The sequence below is a fragment of the Palaemon carinicauda genome, chromosome 35, assembly GCF_036898095.1.
Source record: "Palaemon carinicauda isolate YSFRI2023 chromosome 35, ASM3689809v2, whole genome shotgun sequence".
NCBI classification, from domain to species: domain Eukaryota; kingdom Metazoa; phylum Arthropoda; class Malacostraca; order Decapoda; family Palaemonidae; genus Palaemon; species Palaemon carinicauda.
In genome coordinates, this window is record NC_090759.1 from 9,071,312 (window position 1) to 9,093,971 (window position 22,660).

Below are 22,660 nucleotides of genomic sequence, written 5' to 3' on the forward strand. Positions count from 1 at the left end.
CAATCACTTTATTTATAATTCTGTACATATTGTTTTTGTTATAATTATTCTTGTTAATCTAATTTTCAAGTATGATGCCTCTTTTTATTTTATTAATTCTTATGCTGTCTGTAGACATTGAGAAAATCCGGGACCAGTACGTACTAGATTTCGTCAATGTCGTCTTCTGTATTGCAATATTCGTGATCTTCATGCAAATATTCAAGACCTTAAAATTGCGTCCAGACAGTATGATATTCTTTTGTCCTTAGAAACTCTGGTTTCTAATATGAGGCACTCATCTGAGCTCCTTATAACATGGTTTTAAGAAACCAATAATTTTGAAACGTGATGCCATCCCTAGGGCCAGGGGAATGGCTGTGTATAATAGGACTGAGTATCCTGCTTCTCATAAGTCCTGCTATCAATGTGGATGTCATGAGATTCAGGTAATAAAAGTTTGTGGCAGGCATAACAACTTTTGTGTTCGATCTACCGGAATTCAGACATGGATGATTCTATCTTCGTTTGTCTTCTTACCATTATGGCTAAGATACAAGAAGATGATAGAAAGGCTTCTTTTGTCTTTGTTGGTGATTTTAATGCTCACCATAGGGAGTAGTTAAGTTCTATCTCTCCTATAGATTGCCTTGGCTTAAGAGCTTTAGACTTTAGCCTTTGAATCAGGCTGTGAGTAAATCATAAATGAAGCTACCCACAGGTCTGGTAACTGCTTGGACCTCGTATACACTGACTCCCCTGGCATCATAACCAGTAAAGTTGGTTCTCCAGTCAGGACATCTGATCATGCCTTGATTTCATTAGTAGTGAAGACTGAGCAGCCTGTCCCTGATATATCATACTCTTGTAAAATTTATATGAAATCCCAAGCAGACTGGAATGGGATTTTGCATGATCTTTTGTGCTTGAATTGGTCACAATTATATACTATTGTAGATCCTGTTGTCCCTTTAAATGAGAATATAGTCCCTTCTCGTGTGCCAAGGTACCGAGTGAAGGACAAACTGTGGTTCAGTGATGATTGTAGACGTGCTTATCTGGAGAAGCAGGAGGCCTATCATCTTTGGAAGGGTAACATGTCAGATTTGACTTGGAATAACTATACTCAGCTTCGAGCTTTTGCTCAGAGAGTTTATGCCTCAACTGAAAAGGATTACAATTTAACCATAAAAGAAACCCCTTCTGGTACAACAAAGGAACATAAATGGTGGTCTATCCTTAAATCTGCACTCTTTGGTGTAGATGCAACAGTTCCTCCTTTACTTAAACCAGATGGCTCAGTCACTCACTGTCCAAAGGAAAAGGCAACCCTTTGGCTGATGTTTTTGACAGTAAACAGAGTAATGAAAAACTTGAACTTCCTCATTCATGTTTTCCTGAGGCTAAACTAACTAGTTTAGTGTTTCGATCTAAAGTTTTTGAAAGTCTTCTGGCAAAACGTCTTAATAGGTTTGCTGAAAGTAATCATATATTCCCTAGTTTGCAATTTGGTTTTCGTAAAGGCCTTGGAGCATGTGATGTCCTTACAATCTCCAATGTTGTACAGAAATCCCTTGATTGTGGTCAGGAAGTTCGTATGATTGGCCTTGATTTTAGTGCTGCCGTTGACCGTGTTAATCATGAGGCCCTTATTTTCAAACTCAAACAGTTGGGAGTGGGTGGGTCGTTTCTTAGCATTATTATTGATTTTTTAAGTAATAGATCTCAAAGAGTCGTTGTTGAGGGCACCATAGTGAGTATAGGAATGTGATATCCGGTGTTCCACAGGGTAGTGTTCTTGGCCCATTACTTTTCATACTATATACACATGACATGTGGTTTGGCCTAGAAAACAAGCTTGTTGCATATGCTGATGATGCTACTCTCTTTGCATCAATTCCATCCCCTGAATGTAGATCTGGGGTTGGTGAATCCCTTAATAGAGATTTAGCTAAAATTAGTGCATGGTGCAAAATATGGGGTATGAAGTTGAATCCTAACAAAGTAGGCCAAGGACTGTGGCTCCTCAACATCCGGATCTCAGTATTGATAATGTTTCTTTAAATTTGTATGACTGTTTTGAAATTTTAGGTGTGATTCTCGACAGCAAATTTACTTTTGAGAAACACATTAGGTCTGTGTCTTCTTTAATTGCACAAAAAATTGGCTTATTGAGAGTCTCTTTAGATTTTCGGTGATCAATCTATTCTGAATAAGTGTTTTAGTTCTTTCATTCTACCTTGTTTTGAGTATTGTTCTCCTGTCTGGTGTTCAGCTGCTGATTCTCATCCTAATTTGTTGGACAGAAACTTACGGTCTATTTAGTTTCTTATTCCTGATCTAGATATTAATCTTTGGCACTGTCGTTCAATTAATTCATTATGCATGTTGCATAAGATTTTTCATAACTCTGATCATCCTTTACATTCAGATCTCCCTGGAGAATTCTATCCTGTTCGTAATACTAGGCAAGCAGTTAATTCTAATAGCCAGGCCTTCTCCATCATGAGGCTCAATACTACACAGTATTCTAGAAGTTTTATTCCAGCTGTTACTAAGTTGTGGAATGATCTTCCTAATCGGGTAGTTGAATCAGTAGAACTTCAAAAGTTCAAAGTTGGAGCAAATGTTTTTATGTTGACCAGGCTGACATGAGTCTTTTTATAGTTTATATAGGAGATATCTGTTTTTGACATTGTTAATAGTTTATATAGGACATATCTATTTTGACGTTGTTACTGTTTTAGATTGATTTATTGTTAACTTGTCCTCATCATTTATTTATTTCCTTATTTCCTTTCCTCACTGGGCTATTTTTCCCTATTGGAGCCCTTGGGCTTATAGCATTTTGCTTTTCCAACTAGGGTTGTAGCTCGGCTAGTAATAATAATAATAATAATAATTAGACGATGGTTAAATTATAAGAGGATTTATTGTAAGTTAATTTTCACAATTAAAATGAGCAGAAATCTTAAAAGCGTGTGATATATAACTTTAAATATTGAGGGTGAATAACAGAAGAATTCTAAGTTTCTCGCTGGCTCTTAAATGATTTCATCAGTCAAATACAATGGAATCTACTTTTAACCAACACAATAATTACACGCGGGGAGAGCGGACAGGGAGACATTCAGATAATAACTAAAGGAAACTATTAGCCCATAACTAAAAGAAACTATTAGACGTCTTATGGCGTATGAACGTCCTCCATGGTTGTGATAGGTTTACCATGGCCGGTGGGCCTAGTGAGGGTTGCCCACTCACGAGTAGGTCTCGAACTTAACTGGCCTAACTCACATAGTCTGTGCGGTCTTATTTCCCCTACATTGCTGGGGGGTTTGAGGGCTTGTCTCGCCTATGGGTAGCAGTGGCAGGTGATGTAACCACACCACACTGGTTCTCACTCTGCGTCCCCTCTCCTCGGTTTACATCTATCAATACAACTTAGGCTCGGACGATGGAGAGATCTACAGCAAAGGGAGACTTATTAAACTTCATTATAAAAATTAATGGTTCTTATCTTTAAAGGGCACCAATGGGAATGGACGTTACCCGTTAGTCGTGACTATCTTCAAAACTGCACCAAGGTGTAGTTATCTTGGGCGGTGTCGTTCATGGGCGCCTTAGGGGGTCTATCCCATCTTGCCTGGGGGGTTCTAGGTATGGATGTGCCCCTCAGATCTATGTCAACATACTCTCTTTGCTGCTCCCTCCACCCTCCTTGCCTGCAACAAAGAATTCGAAAACAGCAAAAGGGTCTAATCATCATTTTTCAGGCGCCATGTCTCCTGACTTTGCGTCTGGTAGGCTAAACAACACAGCGACAGATTGAAATAAGCATCATTCCAATATCTATGTATTTTAACATATTTTTTACTTGTGACAATGTACATTGTATGTGTATTCAAGAGATGAATAGCCAGCTCATAAGGCGAGTTCCTCTCATGTAGGTTCAAGTTTTGTCGTTTAGGTTTTGTATGTAAATTGCATAAGACTTTCGTCGTTCATTTCATTATATTTTTCATTCAAGTCAATTTATGTAAATTTACGTTATTTTTAAGAATTGACTTTTTATTTCACATATTTTGCTACAAAGTCTTACATAATCTTGATTAAGTATGCAGTAAGAACCATGCGAGGTAGGATCAAGGGCTTATGTCATTTTATGGTATTGCATCATGTTTGTGGGAGATTATGCAAGTGTTAATTTGCCATGTGTTTAAGAGGTTCATAAAAACCCCAGAGTTCGCTTTCTCTTTTTTTTTTAATGTTCTGAGAACGGGGTGGGCGGAGCTGTTGAGAGGGGGTTGCCTTGCAAGCGAGGTTAGTTTCTCCTGTTCGATAGTTGAGTGTTGGCAACCTTACGCCGCAAGCCACAACCCCCAAGCTTCTAGACTTCCTGACCTAGAAGAATATAGAATAACTAAGTCAATATATACTGTATGTGCCCCTAGAAATGAGCAGAAGAGATCCAGCCTTTCCCTTTGTAAGAGCCAACCAGCATCCTCTCTATCGAGTAACTCGAGCGTGTCCTCTCCAAAGTGGTTAAGTTTGTGCCCCACGTATATCATGTGTAGTGTGTTAAAACATTATTACAACTTTGAAAATTATTTTAAATCTGTGTTGTGGTGAGTGCTGGTATTGTGTAAATTTTGTAACTGGCACTATGATACGTACGTGAAAATGTGAAGTATATTTGTACTGCTATCTGGTTAGAACTTTGTGTGAGCTAAAAACTCTAAAAGTTTATTAGTTACTTTATGTAATTTCTATGAGTTTATTCATTAGAGTGTTAAAGGTAACTATTTTCATTATCAAGATTAAATATGTGTAAAATTTAATTTCCTGTGAAACAAGTGATTATATAGTTTTCGGAGTGTAATATTTTCTTGGCTTAGACGAAGGTTTTGTTCAGATTTAATATTTCAAGTAATTAATTTTTGGTGTAAATTCTTTCAGTGTTGTTATTGTTTTTATAGAAAATTTATTTTTGTGAAGTGGATATTATTTCGATCACCAGTGTCTTATGGTACTCTCTCATATCCCTGTTTAAGAATCGAAGTAATTGGTTGTTTTGAATAGTTCTTAATAATAATTACCCAGTTTGTTTTGAGTGTACTAAGAAACCTTTGGATATTCAGTACTTTAAATATTACTTTCTGGGAGTTATAGCTCGGGGATTATTTTCAAGTGTAACAGATTTATGTAAAAACAAATGGGTGAGTTTGGAACTCGGGAGGTTGTGTAACTTGCCAGCTGTAATATATAATGATATATGATTTTAGTGCCCAGACACGGGACCATATATATATATATATATATATATATATATATGTATATATATATATATATATATATATATATATATATATATATATATATATATGTATATATATATATATATATATATATATATATATATATATATATATATATATATATATATATATATATATATATAATATACACATATATAATATACACACACTTTATGTTCTTTGGGCAGAATTTTTCCCTTAATCCATTTTCTTTTTGGCCTTGAACCTTTTGCCAAGAGTTAGTTTTTTTTTTTTTTTTTTTTTTTTTATTATTATTAAATCTATAGGCTTCTTTTGTTGTCATACCGTGTCAGTTACTTTGTTAATCATACTTTTTCTGTTTGCTCATCTCGGGGGGAATATGAACTTGAACTTAATTTGTGTAATTGTGATTGTTGGTCACTATGGACCGTGAAATATATTGTAAAGTTTTGTTGGTAGATCTACCATTATTATTATTATTATTATTAGTAGTAGTAGTAGTAGTAGTAGTAGTAGTAGTAGTATGAATGGAAAAATTTAAAGCAATAGTTTCTTCTTTCAAATTTCGAATGATGACTTTTCTCATATTCTTAATACGTAACTTCTCTTGTGACATTTTTCCCCTAAACTTACTGAAAAGTGCCATTTCTATTACTGGGGCATATTTACACGAAATGTACAAATCTCGTTTTTTTTTTTTTTTTTTTTTTTATCTCAGCGTCTGAGAACATTGGCCTTCGATGCAGCGATGTCTTTTGAGAAAGTCCTTGGTATTTTTTATCTCGAGGTTCGTAAGTACCAGCGGGTGTTTTAAGGGAATTAACTAGTATTTATTTTTTCTTAGAAAAGATTTCCTTTAACAAATAACAAACATTTCATCATTAGTTGTTAAGAGTCTAGTGATTTTGTTTGATTGGTCTTCTTTTCACTAACAAGGCTTGTAACTAACTTTACAGGACCTTCGCATTTATATTATCCGAGGTCATACATTCGAAGGCATTCAGCATTTTACACCGCATATTGCCCCCTTTTTACCCCCACATTAGCGCGCACTTACAAAACAAAGTCTTCAGTTTCTTTCGGGTGACTAATGGGAGCTTATCGTATAGCGAGTGGGGTCATGGTACTATATAATCTTGTATTGACATGTGTATAAATAGGCACGTGGTGTAAACGTGTAGACTTGTGTTTGTATATGCGTATATACATGCTAGTCAAGCATACATGGATCAAACATTTATGTCTACTTTAATTGATATCTGTGCTTTGTATAGCCTAACTATATAAGCCAACATATGCAGTGGTCTTTTCCGAATAGATGTTTGAACGTGAATAATTTGCTTTAGTATACAAAAAACCTTTTGCAAGCAGTTTTTGGAGTTTTCCTTAAGAGTAAGAACTTGATCATCCTTTATTAATTCAGAGCCTAAGTCGAATTGCTCGAAGCGGCGTGTGGAATTGACAGATCGGTTGATAAGAAAACAAATGCTTTTATATAAAGTAATGTCTGGTTGTATACAATAGCAGTGTTTGTGAGGAAATGTCATTTCCATTTCTACTGAGAGAGAGAGAGAGAGAGAGAGAGAGAGAGAGAGAGAGAGAGAGAGAGAGAGAGAGGGTAATATATTTTAATTGGTCAGTGTGTTAGGAAGGAGCACTGAGTTGTGCCAAGAATGTCTAAACGTTTGACATCAGAGCGAATCCACGCTTGGGGGTTGGCTCTGTGCCTACTTTGAGTACTGTTTTGTCTGTATCTGAATGAACGTAAAATATGTGTTTACTAAGCTTACAGCTGTGTTTAGTATGATAAAGTGCGCTGGAATTGCTTATATAACTTTATTGTATTTCTTTTCCACCTGTTTTAATGTTGTTGATGTTCTTAAAATGTTTTATAGTTTTAATATCGTTACGGTTCCTAAAATATTTTATTTTAATTTTGTATTACTTTTTATAGTTCAGGCCTATTTATTTCTTTATTTCTTTTTCTCACTTGACTATTTTTCCCCGTTTGAGCTGTTGGGTTTATAGCATCCTGATTTTCCAACTAAGGTTGTAGCTTAGCTAGTAATATTAATAATAATAATAAAGAGAAGCTAGGCAGTCTCGTGTTTTTTTTAGAGCATGTTGCAGACAATTAATGCAGAATGGTGTGATATTGAGAACATATATCAGTCATTTGGCAGTGAAGTCTTGGGACACACAGTTACAAGAAAAAAGCCATGGATATCAAATGCTACTTGGGATATTATAAAAAGGAGACAAAAACAGTAATTGATTGTTGAAAGTTTTCGAGGAAGTAATGAAAATTACAAGGTAGAGCATGCAAAGTATTCCAGTATTGATAATGAGGTCAAAGGAAAAGCCAGGAATGACTGGAGAGAATATTTAGGCAGTAAAGCAGACGAGGCTGACAAAGGTATAAATTCAGGAAGTGGCTATGGTGTAAGAATTGTAGAATTATTAATGAAATCTTGACTTAGGCAAAGAAGCAGCATCATATGCCCATAAAAAAAAGAGATGGATCTATTATAACAACAGAAGATAGAGAAAGACAACGTTTGGATGGAACACTTTAGTGAGGTCATGAATAGGAGATATGAAGGGAATAATTTGATTTGATATACCTGAAGCTGATGAAGACCTTGATGTTCCCATGAATTAATTAATTGTATTTGAAGTCGAAGCTATCATCAAAACACTAAAGAGATGGAAAGCCCCTGGATACAATGGAATAACTGCCGAGATGATACTGGTTGAAAGTGAAGTGACTCCCAGACTACTTACAAGATCATTTTGTAGAATGTGGCAAGAAGAGACAAAACCTGATGAATGGGAGTTAGGAGTGTTGGTGAAAAAAAAAGACCTGACTGATTGCAATAATTACAGAGGCATCACACTTAGGTCAGTTGTCAGGAAAATATAAAGTATGCTTATTCTAAAGAGACTGGAGAGAAAGATTGATGAAAAGCTGAGAGATGATCAAGCAGGATGTAGAAAAGGTAGAAGTTACACTGACCAAATTTTTATTTTGAGAGATGTTGTACAGCAATGGGTAGAATATAGAAATCCACTTTTGATGGCCTTTGAGGATTATGAAAAAGCCTTGAATAGTGTGCACCAACCAATTTTGTGGAGAGTCATGCATTTTTATGGAATTCCTCTTAAATGTGTAAATTTGATTAAGTCTGTTCATGAGCATAGCAAGTGCAAAGTTAATGTTAATGGAGTTTTATCAAATTAATTTCCAGTGAACAGCGGAGTACTCCAAGGGAATGTGTTGTCACCTATGCTGTTTATCCTCCTCATGGATTTTGTAATGAGTAGAACAGTTGGAGATGGTGGGGAAGGATTGGTGATAGGAATTTAGCAGATCTAGACTATGCTGATGATAATGTCATTGTTAGCAGAACACCACAGGATTTGCAATGCTTGCTTACCAGAATGCATGAAATATCACATGAGGTTGGGTTGAAGATAAACAGAAGAAAGACAGAGATGATGAGAACGGAGTATGCAATGGAAGATGAAATATCACTGGAAGGAGAAAGGATTAATGAGGTAGAATCATTTAAGTATTTAGGAACTATGATTTTCAATATAGAGTCTTTAGAATTAGAGTTTAGTAAAAGATTGACAAAAGCAAATCAAACAATTGCTAGGTTAAGTAAAATTTGGAAATCAATTTGCCTGAAATTATAGTACATATAAAAATCAGACTATATATCAGTTTAGTGAGATGGGTGTTACTCTATGGACATGAGTCATGGTATAACAATGAAACAATCTCCAATAGATTTAGTAGATTTGAGAACAAAGCCCTCAGAAGGATATTGGGAGTTGAGTGGCAGGACAGGATTAGAAACGAAACTATAAGAGAGATTACTCAAGTGCCATATGTGGATGAGATCATGATTAGGGGTAGATGGAGATGGTTTGGGCATGCTCTTTGCACTCCCCAAGAGATTAGTTCACGAAATGTTCAGCTGGGCTCCACAGGGCACTAGAAGAGTTGGAAGACCCAGGCCTACATGGCTGAGGACTATGAAGCGCAAAGTAGATGATGGTGAATGGAGAAGTATTGAATTAAATGCTCAAGATAGCGACGACTGGCAAAATCTAACCGAGGCCCATTGCATCAATAGGCGTAGGGGGAGATGATGATTAATAATATTGTAAGTTGCCTTCGCAAAAGTCGAATATTTTATGAAGGGTATGTATTCACCCCTGCCTGTTTGTTTGTAACTTTACACAAAAACTACTGTATCAATTTTTGGTAGTCATGTTGGGTATGACCCAAGGATCAATCTGCAACATTTTGGATAAAATATATCTCAATACAATTACGCAGCAGTACTTTGAAAATAATTGTTTTGTGTGTGTGTGTGTGTGTGTGAACAAAATTACGCAAAAAAAAAAAAAACGGAACCAATGTGGGATATGACCCAAGGACAAATCCATTAGATTTTGAAGAAAAAACATCAAAGTACAAGTATGCAGTGGAGTTAAGAGCAAAATAAGATTTCTTGGCTTGGTGAATGCGTGCTCTTTAAAAGCAAACTTAATTATATGTGAAACAGTGCCCGTTTCGGTCCTGGACATGAAGAAAAATTAACAGGAAGGGAGAATGATATGGCTTCACCTCTTGAAGGGACGAAAGTTGATTTATCCTGGAAAAACAGAAGCAGAGAGAGAATTTTAAAGCTTGGCAGTAGAAGAAAGAAACATCTGCTGAACTGTATTGTCTTAGACTGGGGATGAAGAGGAGGAGTATTGCTTTCCACAGTAAATATTGTCAAAGCTATTTTGAAAAGGGCTCCACAGTACCTTGTGGAGTTAGTTCTGACTCAACACGTTTTTAAGTTCAATTAACCCTTTGTCAATCATAAGAACCTCAATTCTTGAAGAATATGTCCTCTGTAAAGATGGTATGCATATGGAATGTAGTGTTTGCTGCTTTATGGATTGGAAAGTGAAAAAATCCCCTTTCACATTTTTTACTTAATACTTAAATATTAGCAATCTCATGGTGCCCAGTAAAATCCCTGTCTCTTTCTCTCTCTCCAGAAAGGAAATTGCAGTTCTTCTCATTCATCAGTTATGCTTTGTATTTTTTTTTCTTTTGTAGACTAAATTTGGATTCGGCTTGAATAAATTTTGACAGCAGCCATAATAGCTGTTACTGTTATAAGAGGAATATAAGGAAACTCATTATTTTGCTTGCTTTTATTATGCAGCACCATATGTAAAATAATACTATATTAACAATAATAATGCAGTTTTATAAAAAGCTATGAGCCTACTATAATAAGGTATATTCAATACACTAAGTATTTATGTATTTTGACTTTCACATCAGAATCATGCAGAGTTGCTGTGATATTCCCCATCTGGCAGTTGTTTTGCAGTGTTTAATATTTACAGTATTTATTTAATTTATCAATTCAGAGTTCCTGCCATAACGACGATGACCGGGGACGCCCTCGGTGCCCTAAGCCCCACGACAACTAGAGGTCCAACGGCAGCGTCTTTTCTGCCTTTGATTCAAGAAATATTTGCCAAGCTAAAAACTTCTTCCTTCATTCACGTGAATTTGGATTCTGTCGCCCACAATGTTGACGTCCTTCAAAGACTTGCTGGCCCTAATACCGGTAAGCCGCTGTCCTTTCTGTATCTTGGTAAATTTCTTTTGATTATTTCTCTAACATTGCTTTGCCTTATAGAGTTTGAAAATTATGTTTTTATTAGGAATTAAAGATGTCATTACAAGATCCCAATTAAGATGATGCTGGGCCAAGTTAATCTATAATATTACAAACAACAAATGGTACCATAAATCTGAAAATATAGTCTAAAATACCAAGTTATAAATTTTCATAGATTTGTACATGTAATTTTATACACAGTACTATACTATATATACTGTATGTATGTAGAATGTATTTACTGTGTATGAAATGTCTGTGTGTAGGTGGTTGCCAAAAATAGTTGGACAATGACTTAAATTGTTTCTATTATTGACAGAGATCATGGGTGTTGTAAAGGGAGCCTCCTATGGTTCAGGTCTGTTACCTGTGGTTGGTGTCCTGCTTGAGAAGGGTGTCAAGGAATTGTCTGTCGCAACTGTATCCGAAGGTGTTTATCTACGGAAAAAGGGCATCACGGTGCCAATTACAGTACTAGGTAAGTAATATGGCAAGATCAAGAATTTTCTTTTCTTGCTACCTTTATCTGTAAATTTACTTAGAAATAAAGTAATAAACAAGGGAATCAAAGAATAGGCATTTTAAAATTTGTCATGGGTCCAGGTTTTTATTTTCTCTGGGTTAAGTGGTTGGTGGCAAAAAAAAAAAAAAAAAAGAGGTCTTGTACAGTTATCGATGGATTTTTCTGAGATCCTGTGTTGGTATAGGCTGTGGCTTAAAGTTAGGTTACATTAAATTTGGAAGCCGTACCAGTGGTTCTTAGTCAGTTTATCAAACTACTGTACTATAACAATACTTGAACAAGTGATGATAATACTATAGTCAAGATAAGGAGAAATGACGTCTTAATCCTAGAGATGTTTCATAGAATCCGAAAGTTTGATGAAGGTATTGTCCCTTCATTTTGTGTTCAGTACTGTATTTATATACAGCTAGTGGGGAGACCATTAGACAGTCAAAATGTGAAGTTTTTTGTCTATAGGAGTCCTAGTGCTTGTAACATTCTGCTTTTCCAACTAGGATTGTAGCTTACCTAGTAATAATAATAATATTACAGTACTGTTGTTACACACACACACTACATAAGTACAGTACAGTATATGGATACATATTGTTTCCTCACATAGGCTGCTCTGTACAATTTTGGGTATTTTTTTTTCCTTATCAGTAACTTGTTAAGGACACTTCCAGTGAAGACTGAATTACAGATCATATTTCTTCAATAATTATTTGGAATACAAGTTTTGAATATGTGAATAATGAAGCAGTAATGTCACTAACTGTAAATTGCTTTGTTCCTATACTAACAAACCTTTCATTATTTATGTGGATATTCTTTCAGCGGCAGCTGGAGGTAGCCTTTATACTTCTAATTGTGAGGTAGCAACCCTGTCTAACTGCTTAGCGGGTAGGCTGGGGGTGGCTGGGGCGGTACCCAGGCTTCCTCTATATATACTTTCACAGCGGTAAGAGACATCACCTTTTCTTTTGGCTCAGTAGAAATCTGACATGTCCACTTTCCTCCTGACTGTCATTGGACTTTTTGATTTTTGCTTTCTCTTTCTAGGTGTGCGTGTTCTCCTTCTGCGATCGCCTTCACCATGCAAACGTGTCCAGGGTGAGAGGGTGCCGCTTGCAGGACCTCCATGTCGTCATTAGAGACTGACCCGCCCTCTCTGTGCCCGACGTGCCGAGGGCATTGTTGCGAGCAGGGTTTGCCCTACACAGTTTAGGGAGTGGTCTGCCTCCCGGTGGGAGATCTTTGAGAAGCGTAGGAAGAAGACTAAGCGCGATTGTTCTCCCTCAGGGGCGAGTGGTGCGCTTTCTCATTCTCACACTCCGTAATCTGTCAAAAGCTCCTTCTTGCACGCGCCCTCACAAGGGACGTGCGAGTAGGAGCTCAGATCGGTTATCTCCTGGGCAACCCCAGGGTACTGGGGGGTTGTTGCTTTCCCTACAGCAGCAACTTCTTTTCCAGCCATTGTCAAGCCATTCTCCCTTTCAGATCTGCTGCAGGTGTGGTCGTCCTTAGGGATTTCAGGACCCCCTTCGAAGGAGGAGCTGCAGCGCCTTCTGCGTGGTGTCGTGAGGGATCCTTCTCCAGAGCTGTCGACATCTCGCTGTGAGAGGTCCATCTGTTGCCATCCCCTGGCCCTTCCACGCGTGGACGAGGTGACTGTTCACCTCTCCGACCCCCTGCTGATGACGAACCCTCTCTCCATCCTGGGACCTCGTCGTCCCTTAACCCTCAACCCTCTGTTTCTTCCCATAGGAACCCTCCAGGTTGCAGGCGACGATCTTCCAGGGATCAGTGCATCTTCCACTTGCAGCGCTAAGGGACGAGCATCGCCATCGCCTCTCTCTTCTGGAACTTCTTCCCCTGATTGTCGTTCACGATGATCAGAAGATCGTAATGATCGTAGGTCATCACGATCAGAGCGTTCTTCCTGTAGAAGACGCTCACGCTCTAGAGCTTCGCTCTACGGTCTCAACGTTCTGGGTTCACTCGCGTTCTAGACCGTCACGATCTAGATCACGAGGACGATACTCACGCTCGCGAGGACAACACTCACGATCGCAAGGGCGGCGTTCACGGCCGCGAGGGTATCGTTCACGAGAACAGCGTTCTTGTTCGCGAGGCCGACGTTCATATTCACGAAATAGGCACTCGCGGCGTTCATGCCATTTTTGAACGAGAGCTAGATGCTCGCGTTCACGAACATTACGATCACGAACCGCACGTACGCGATCAAGGTGTAGAAGTTCCTCGTCTAGAGGTAGAGACAGGCGTACGTGCAATCCATCGGTGCGTAGCCCCTCTACAAAACCTTCCAAACGACCTTGGACCAAACCTAATGATGAGCTTGACCACTCCTCAGACAAGTGTCTAGCTAAACCCTCAGTGTCGATCACAGCATGTGGAGTTTTAGCTAAGCACTCGCCTACGCGATGCTTGGAGACGCGTCCAGCTGTGGTGCGTTCTCCTTCTAGAGTAGTTCCTACTCAGGCCTTTTCTGCCGACTTTGTCGGACATAGGTGCTCCTCTGGAGCAGCAGGAAGGCACCCTTCCTCTTCCTCTGTAGCTCCTAGTGCTCCTGTTGCGAGCACTTCTGCTCGCAAAACGCTTACGTTGACGCGTGAAGTTCGAGTTTTTGCACTTGAATCTCGCGACTTCATGAGCAAATCCTAACTTGCGAGTAGATGTGTCTGAATCGCAAGCAAGTGCGGAGCCAACACCTTCCTCTCGCCCTTCTGTGTCTTCCACCTCCAGCGGAAGACCAACACCCTTCCCAGAAGGGTTCAAGGAGCCTCCTAGTAGGTTCGCAAATGTGCCTTTTAGTCCGGACCTTCCTCAGCGTCCGAAGGAACGTGTTCCTCTGCCTTAGAGGTTATCTCCTCCATCGACTGGCAATCCTTGTGGGGTTTCACCCAAAAGACACTTCTAGGTACCTCTAGGGTGTACCTAGGATTCAGAGCTTCCTCCATGGGCATTGACCTTCATGTCCAATATCCTGAAGGCTCTGAAGTTGGCACCTCCACCACTACAATCCCCGACTGTTCCAGTCAGGGCTACATTTAGAATCCCTCTGGAACCCTCGTTGAGCTTGTCACTTGGGAGTCAAGACCCCAGAAGGAGATCGGCGGAAGACAAAGCTCGCAGATCACCACCCCGATCGCGTGCTGAAGGCCAAGCTACTTCGGATTCCTATATGGCGAACTTGCCTTTCATGCCAGTGAAAGCAAAGGAGGTCATCACTAAGAAGCAGAAGAGATGCATGAGAGGCGTAACTCCACCTCATGCCAACATCATCCATCCTAGGAGGGGTAGGGACATGGGCTCGTCCAGGGAGATAGCGATCCCTCCCTTCAACCCTCAAGACATTGAGGTAATGCCTCTGGATCAGCGTCAGGTTTCTGTTCCTCTTCCAGAGGAGAAGCCTCCAGCTCCTACCGCCAAGGCTTCGTCTAAGTTCTTGGAAGCCTCGCAGGTTCCCCCTCCTAAGACTGTGGAGGAACGCCCCGTGCATAGGGAATCAAAGGACTTCAAGACGAATCCGAAGAATGCCGCAGCACGGGAAGCTCGGGAGGCTGAGGCACAGACGCAGACCCCAGTGGCGGGCCCATCCACGGTTTCAGTTGACGATCCCGACCTACCACAGGCTCTGGACGTAAGCCTGGAGGTGAACGACCCCTTACACTCTGAGGATGAGAATCTTCCAAAGACGGCCAGTCTGAACTATCATTCCGAACAGGAGAAGGGAATCAGAACATACCTTTTGGCAGGTCCTCGCCTGTATGAGGGCCATTAACAGGCTGTCCAATCCTGGTTCCACCATCCAGGAAAGGAAGGATATGGTTCTCGACGAAATATTCAAGACGCAAAAGCCTTCCAGGTCTAGTGCAGCTTTGCCCTGATCCAAAGGTCTGATAGCTGCCAAAAGGAAAGCTATCTCTCAGAAAACTGGAACTTCTAGTTCCATGAGGGCAGGTTCCTCCTCTAGGTCTCTTCCACTTCCCTTTGTGTTACAAAGGAAGTACTACGAGATCGAAGAGGAACCACATTCCACCATGACCCTCGACCCTTCGGTAGAGTCCCTAACGAAGGGAGTTCCCACACAAACCCCCTCCTCTCTGAAGGCCTCGCTATCGGCAGTTGAGCTCCTGAACATTGAGAGGCATGAAGTATGCCATGCAGGCTGCTCTGTGGCTGGATCTATAGTTGGTATCCTTAGGCTCCATGGTTCACTCCCATAATCTATCAAAGGAGTCAGCCAGGGAGATGGGGAGTACCTTCCTGTTGTCAGGTACCCGGACTCTTGAGTTTCTGTCGCACCACGTTGTCAACCTGTGGGTGAACGCTATACTTAAGAGAAGGGATACAGTCATAGGTCAGTTCCATAAGCAGGTGCCAAAAGTGGAGGTCTCTCTGTTGAGAAATTCCACTCTCAAGGGTTCTTCTCTCTTTGTTCCGGAGGAGATAGAGACGGATGCTGAACGATGGAGGAAATTGTCTAATGATTTTCTCCTCCATAGGGCCATGACGTCTCTGTCCTATGGTAGACCTTCCCAGTCTTCTCGGCCTCAGCAAGCCCCTTCCTCTACTCATCAGTCAACTTCTAGGTCATCGGGACCTTCCAAGGTGTCTCAAGTGTTCCTTTCAGTCTAAGGGACAAAAAGGGTCCAAGTCCTTCAGAGGAAAGAAGGGAGGAAAGGGAGGTGGCTGAGGTAGTCCCTCCCAGTAGGAATGGCATTCCTCATCACCTACCAGCTGTGGAATGGAAGGATGCCTACAGTGCCGCTGGCAGAGGTGGCAGCTCCACGGGGCAGATCCCTGGAAGGTTGATGTAATCGCCCTAGGGTATCGCGTCCCGTTCATTCAGTCTCTAACTCCCCTGACTCAGGATCCAGTGCATCTAGGCTTCTATGAGAAGGGATCTGGAAAGGAGCTGGCCCTCAGCGCCAAAGTCTAGACTATGTTGCAGAAGGGTGCTCTCGAAGAGGTAGCAGACAGGTCTCCAGGCTTTTACAGTCGATTTCTCTGGTGAAAAAACGGATTTTGACGTGGGAAAAATCTATTTATGGGTGAGATAGCCACGTCGTCCTGATGGAAGTTCCTTCCGGCAGCTTCGTACTGTATAGTATTTCTGCGAGTGATACTACAAGAGAATTACCGTCAGGTATCTTGGGGTTCTAACCCCCGGAACAACTATCCTAAGATATCGTGTATGATCAGGGACGTATCTGTAGATAACCATAGATACCTGCACCCCAAGCAGACTTAACCCAGTCTAGGAATCTAAGGAGGAGGATAGGTGAGGAGCTGTTACATATCCTCTCCCTTCATAGTACTGTTCGTCTCTGATAAACTCATTTCACATAGCAGCGTAACTACCGTGAGAAGAGGCATCCGACGAGGCATCGGGGAGGGACAACGTAACAGATGGGCCATCAGGACGACATGGCTATCTCACCCAAAAATAGATTTTTCTTACGTCAAAATCCGTTTTTTGGGCTCGAGCCATGTCGTCCTGATGGAAGTGTACCAGAGAATTACCTATGCCTTGGTAGGAAGCCTCATAGAAAGAGGTCCCAACACCGAAATGCACTTACAGGATTACTCTGTCAAGGCATAGGTATCACTCTCAATTATATATCCCAGAACAGTTCGGAGGCAGTATTGACAAGCATGATGGTCCGACAAGGAGGCAATAAGGACCAAAGGACAAGGAGGCAATAAGGACCAAAGGACCGCCCTCCGCAATTGGAAATTCACCTGAGTCTAGTGTCGGGAACCTTAAGGAACCTGAAACTAAAGAAGGCATCATAGGTGAGGCGTATGGAACCAAAACCTGCCAGGATAAAAAATCCAATTATGTTCAGGAAGGATAATAATGAGAAGGCACACTAAAGTTAATGCCACAACCATCATTAACAGCGTATGGAAAATTTTTGTACAAAGTAAAAACATCCCGTCCATACCCAGACATAAGGTAACATTAGGGGACAAATACATGACATAAGGAACCATAGGGAACTTATGACAAGATAAACCTGATCAAACAAGATCACACCTGTACAAAAAAAGGAGGTAATCACCTGAACCAAATGAGATACAGTATAGCTTAACTACCATTTAGACAGTTAGGCTGTAGCACTGAAGGAACAAACATAGCGTCGGAAAGACACATGTGAACCTGAAAAGGGAAATGATGAAATGTATTTTTCCCTTTTGTCCTTGAAGCAAAAACCAAATGTTTACTCATTGATAATAACAAGCTGAAGGAGTGTCCTAGGACGCATTGTGGGCTACATCATTGCAGCGGGTTTGATAACACTTCCCAAGCCACCACAAAATGACGTATCTCCTCCAATTGCTTCAGATAATTCCTGAAGAAAACCCTAGTGGACTTCCAACCAGTATATGCCTGCAGTCCCTCAAAGGAAGTGGACTTCCAACCAGTATATGCCTGCAGTCCCTCAAAGGACATATACTGGGAAAAGTTCAAGGAGGAAGTCACGTCCCTAGGGTCGAGACCCGATGTCATACTAGCCGGGTCCACTCTTCTATAAAGTAAGTAATTTTAGCTCTTAACTGTTTCAGAGACAAATCAGACCCCATTGTATCTTTTTGAAACAAATGAACACCCTTAAACTGCACTGTTCTTAGTAAATACACTTTTGAACACTGCACTGGACACAGGGAAGGATCACCTAGTAGGGGAACTCTTTTCCATAGACCCCAACGTTTAAAGGAAAGTTCATTCTTAGCCAGAAAGTGGAATCAGGGTATAAATTAACCTCACCATTATCCACAAATGCAATGTGGTCATCATCTCTAGAAAGCGTCACAATACCACTAACTCGATTACCGGAAGCCATCACAATTAAAAAGATGACTTTCTGATTGAGATCATGAATAGAAGCCGTTTGATTGTCTATGTCCGAAGCGAATTGTCACACTTTGTCCAAAGACCAAGAGATAGGCTTCGGTAGAGCCGACAGCCGCAGCCTTGTACAAACCTTCGGAATTTGTTGAAGAGATCAGAGTTAGAGTTAGAGCCGACAGTAAAGGCGTATAGTATAGGTCTAGCGAGGGCCGAATTGTACAACGAAATCGTGGAGGAAGCTAAACCTTAACCGAGCAAATCAAGCAGGAAACCTAAACAAAATCCATAATAATTTACCCTGGATTTTGCCTTTGACCCATTTGACCCATTTCGTCCATGACGTTTCATACCGAGTCATGGTGTTAAACGACTCATAGTTTCCGCAAATACCCACTTATCACGTTGAATTTGGAACTTCTTTCCCAGGGCTAGGGCATAAAAATCATGAGATGAGGGTTGTTCGATCTCCATGATATAGCATAAATAATCTCCTGCTGTTCCTCCTGGGACAGAATTAGGTTCGTCACGGCACCAACTTGGGGTTCAAACCCGTGACGATGGGAAACCAGTTGCTCTTTGGCTACAGAGAAGCCACCAGAGCTGCCATCCCTTGAAAGATCGAAGCCTGTCCAAAACCTTCATGAAGAAATTGAACAGTGGAAATAGGTAAATCGTCGTCCAACTATTCTTATCCAGGGACATTGCTTCCATGCCCACTACTGCTTGTTTCACTTTCGGTACTACCTAGCAGGGAAGTATCTTGTTGAGACTCGTCGCAAACAGATGCACTTGAAGGCCAGGGAGTTGATCTCCCTGAAGGTTGGGTGTTGACAAGTGCTAACCTTTTTTCTGAGCAAACGTAAAGATGGCTATCATTACGTGGTTTATTTGAGGAGACCTCGACTCGTCTGTTGATGCAATGGACTATTACCCTGTTGTCGAGGTCTAGAGGGATGTGAATGTTCTCCTTCAAGTGAAATTTCTTGAGGGACAAGAAGACTGCCATGGACTCTAGAATATTAATGTGGAATTGTTGAAATTTCTGAGACCAACGGCCCTGCACTTTCTTGGGTGGGTTATGACCCCCCCAACCATCCAACAAGGCATCCGCACAAAGTGTCACTGTTGGAGGAGGAAAGCATAACGGCACCATCTGTGAAAGACTTTTGTCAGCTAAGTTGCTTGTGCAGTAAAACCGGAGTCATCTTCTGATGGTCGTGAAGAGCTTTGGAGGCTCTCCTTTCCCAAACTCTGCTTGCATCTTTGAATTGTACATTGAGGGAAGGGTTCGTTACCGAGGTGAATTGTAAGAATCTTAGAACCACCTCTTTGCGTCACCTGGAGATTATCCCCGACTCGATGAGGGATTTAACTGACATTTCTATTTCCTTTCTCTTGGAGAGGAGAAGAGATAGGGGGTGAGACTTAAGGTCCCAACGAATCTCCAACCACTGGAAATCTTGAGCTGGAGCCAGTCTTGATTTCTTGAAGTTAACCTGAAATCCAAGGGACTGGAGGACCCGTACAACTCGAGTGGCTGCTTCCGAGCGCTCGGTGGCGAGGGAACCCACACTAGCTAGTCGATCAGGTACGCCTCTACTTGAAGGCCTATCTCCTGAAGTTGTACGACTGCGTCGGTAAACTTCGTGAAAATCCTCAGAGCCATGTTGAGCCCGAATGGCATAGCTCTGAATATGTAGTCCTTTCTCTCCAGGCTGAAACCTAGGTAGGGGGAGAAGTGTCAACCTATCGGACGATACAAAGATGCCTGTAAGATCTATAGAGACAGTGAAAGCCTCCAGGGATGGTAAGGTCTGTATCTGTGAAATAGTCAACATCCAGAAACTGACGCACTGAACGAACAGGTTTAGACGGGGCAAGACGAGAATAGTTTGAGGTATGCTCAAAACCTTTTTGGCACGCAAAATAGACAACCTTGAAAATCTCATAGATCTCACGCAGCAGATAACTCTTCTCTTCAAAAGGTCTTATACATACTGTTCCAGATAAGGTGTTTCTGGAAGAATCTCCTGAGCTGTGGTGGCCTCTAACCACTTCCAACCAAAGCCTTTGGAAATGATGCTCCGTGTCCAAGGACTGAACATCCCACAATCCTTGAACAAGGCCAGTCGTCCCCCTACCGGGAGACCTTCATTATTTATGTTGAGGACGTGAACCTCTTCCTCCACTGCCGTTTGAGTCCACGACCCCTGGACTTGCCTCCTCTGTCAAGACGGCCTCAGATGACGACCCTTACTCATACACAGGGTGGAAGGCCTGGGACTGTAACACCACTTGTTAGGGCACAGCATAGACATTCTGAGGGATAGTGGCATAGGAAAGAACAAACGACTTCTGATGATAAGTCAGTTTGCGAGACCTCTAGGGTTGTGGGCCTCTCCCAGGGGTGAACCACCTCTTCAATGAGATTCCCCACTTTTGGAAAAGGCTCTAAGCTCTGCGACAGCCTTATCCGTAACTTCTTTCACTACCTTCTAAGGAAACAGGTCTTTTCCCCAGATGCTAGAGGTGGTGAAACGTTTCAGCTCGTGGTGGATGGTAGGTGTGTCAAGAACATGCTCTCTACAGGCTCGACGGGCCTAAAAAGAAGCATAAAGGTTCTTCATAAAGGTGGCAAGATGAGTTTTCGCCAACAAGGAAAAGGCTAAGGCATCTGCAAAATTCCCGATCATCTCCTCCATGAAGCACTACAGAGACATCGACACTGACAACCATTGTCTGGCCTATGACTCAGTCTTAAGAAGGTGTTCAGGAATCCTGGGCAGCTTCTCGTGAAATTGGCGGCCGGCCGCATCCTTATCCAGTTTACTCTCAGCAAAAGTAAACTGGACATTGGTCCAGTGGCTTTCTCCACTGCTGCGTAGCTCTTCGAGGCAAAGGGGAAGACCACATTGTCCGGAGCCACGGAGGAGGCCAACCTCTTACCGAAGGCGACAATCTGTATATTGATACACCCTGCTGTCATCATTGCTACGTGCAATAAGGTAGCTAGGAGGGCAAGACCTTATACCTAGTTGTCGACTCTTACTTCTTCAAGGCCTGGATCTCTTCACATGAGGCCTTGAATATCATCATCTGGTATTACTAATTCCCCTCCATGAAGGCTTTCATGTTAGCCATAAGTACCAGATCCATTATAGTACCCTTGGTACTCGGGAACTGAGGGGCTCCATGAGCCCAGCAGAATGTTTTGGGAGGAAAAATGGGCAGGAACAGCCCCCGTCATGGAAGATGTAATCGTCACTGTAGACCGGGAGGCCGTTGTCATAGTGGGGTCGAAAGTGGTAGACACCACTGAATCCTTGATGAGATCAGACTTACCTCATCCTCTTACCCAGTTACGATGGGACCGCAGGAAGAACATGCGGGTCGTCATCGGAGGTATCCTTCGAGACCCATCCGGAGTGAAGTAGATCCTTACAAACACTGCAATCCGGATGGTCCCAGTACGATAGTGGACCTTTCATCCAACGGCACTTCGCATGTTAGCGGCAGGTATCGGGACCACAAGGATGCCTCACAGTCCTGACACAAATCTGCACTCAACAGTGCATCTCCGTCATAGGCACCGCCTGTAAGGAGAAAAGGGTTTAAATGATTACTTCATCCTCTAAGAGTCACCAAAGGCTGAAAGAAATGGGTTATTAACATTCCATGTTAACAATTGAGGGAATAGTAATCCTCAAATTGTGTGTAAATGCAATTGGTGAGAAAGGAGGAGGTAAAGTACAAAATGTCCATTCCCCCATTGAAGAATGTGAGATTGGAAAAAATAGCCTCCTTTAAGTCCATTGCTATAGGCCCAAATGGGGGGGAGGTGCTCATGAAAAGAACCGTCGCTCCTATATCTCCGCAGAGAAATGGCTAATTAGAAGGCAACGGTAAGGGTAAACTTAATACTGTAGTTTAAGCAATCGACATATCGATTAATAAGCAATAGTCTATAGCAACCCGAGGGCTGTAACAATAAGTTGATATCCTCAATAGAAAAGACCCGGGATTGGGAACTAGCCTGTAAAGTTATCACCTATCTATCCAATACACACCCTCAGAGGGAAATAGACAAATTAGTAAAAAACTAATAACCATATGTAGTGGTTATTTCAATGCTGGGGCCTAGAAAACCTTTCATAAAAGGAGTTCCCAGGTCCCACATACATGAGTCTCCAAAGTTGAAGGAGTAAGGCTTTTATGTTAATCTGTAGTTGAATTCACCTACAGTCAGTAGAGACCCATCTTAGTTAAGGTAAGACGGTCCCAGATAGAAGGA

General features: G+C 41.4%; 1 protein-coding gene across 4 annotated transcripts in view; it reads left to right on the plus strand.

The window, feature by feature from the left end:
* LOC137627613 (alanine racemase-like) overlaps positions 1-22,660 on the plus strand; it is an 82,845-nt gene that overhangs the window by 8,853 nt on the left and 51,332 nt on the right. For 3 of the 4 annotated variants that reach the window (XM_068358698.1, XM_068358699.1, XM_068358701.1), the window contains exons 2-3: positions 10,725-10,927; positions 11,301-11,459. In XM_068358698.1, the coding sequence (XP_068214799.1) occupies positions 10,725-10,927; positions 11,301-11,459 (362 nt within the window). Of the gene's footprint in view, positions 1-5,997; positions 6,067-10,724; positions 10,928-11,300; positions 11,460-22,660 lie in introns of all 4 variants that reach the window. The other variant, XM_068358697.1, reaches the window with a different exon arrangement.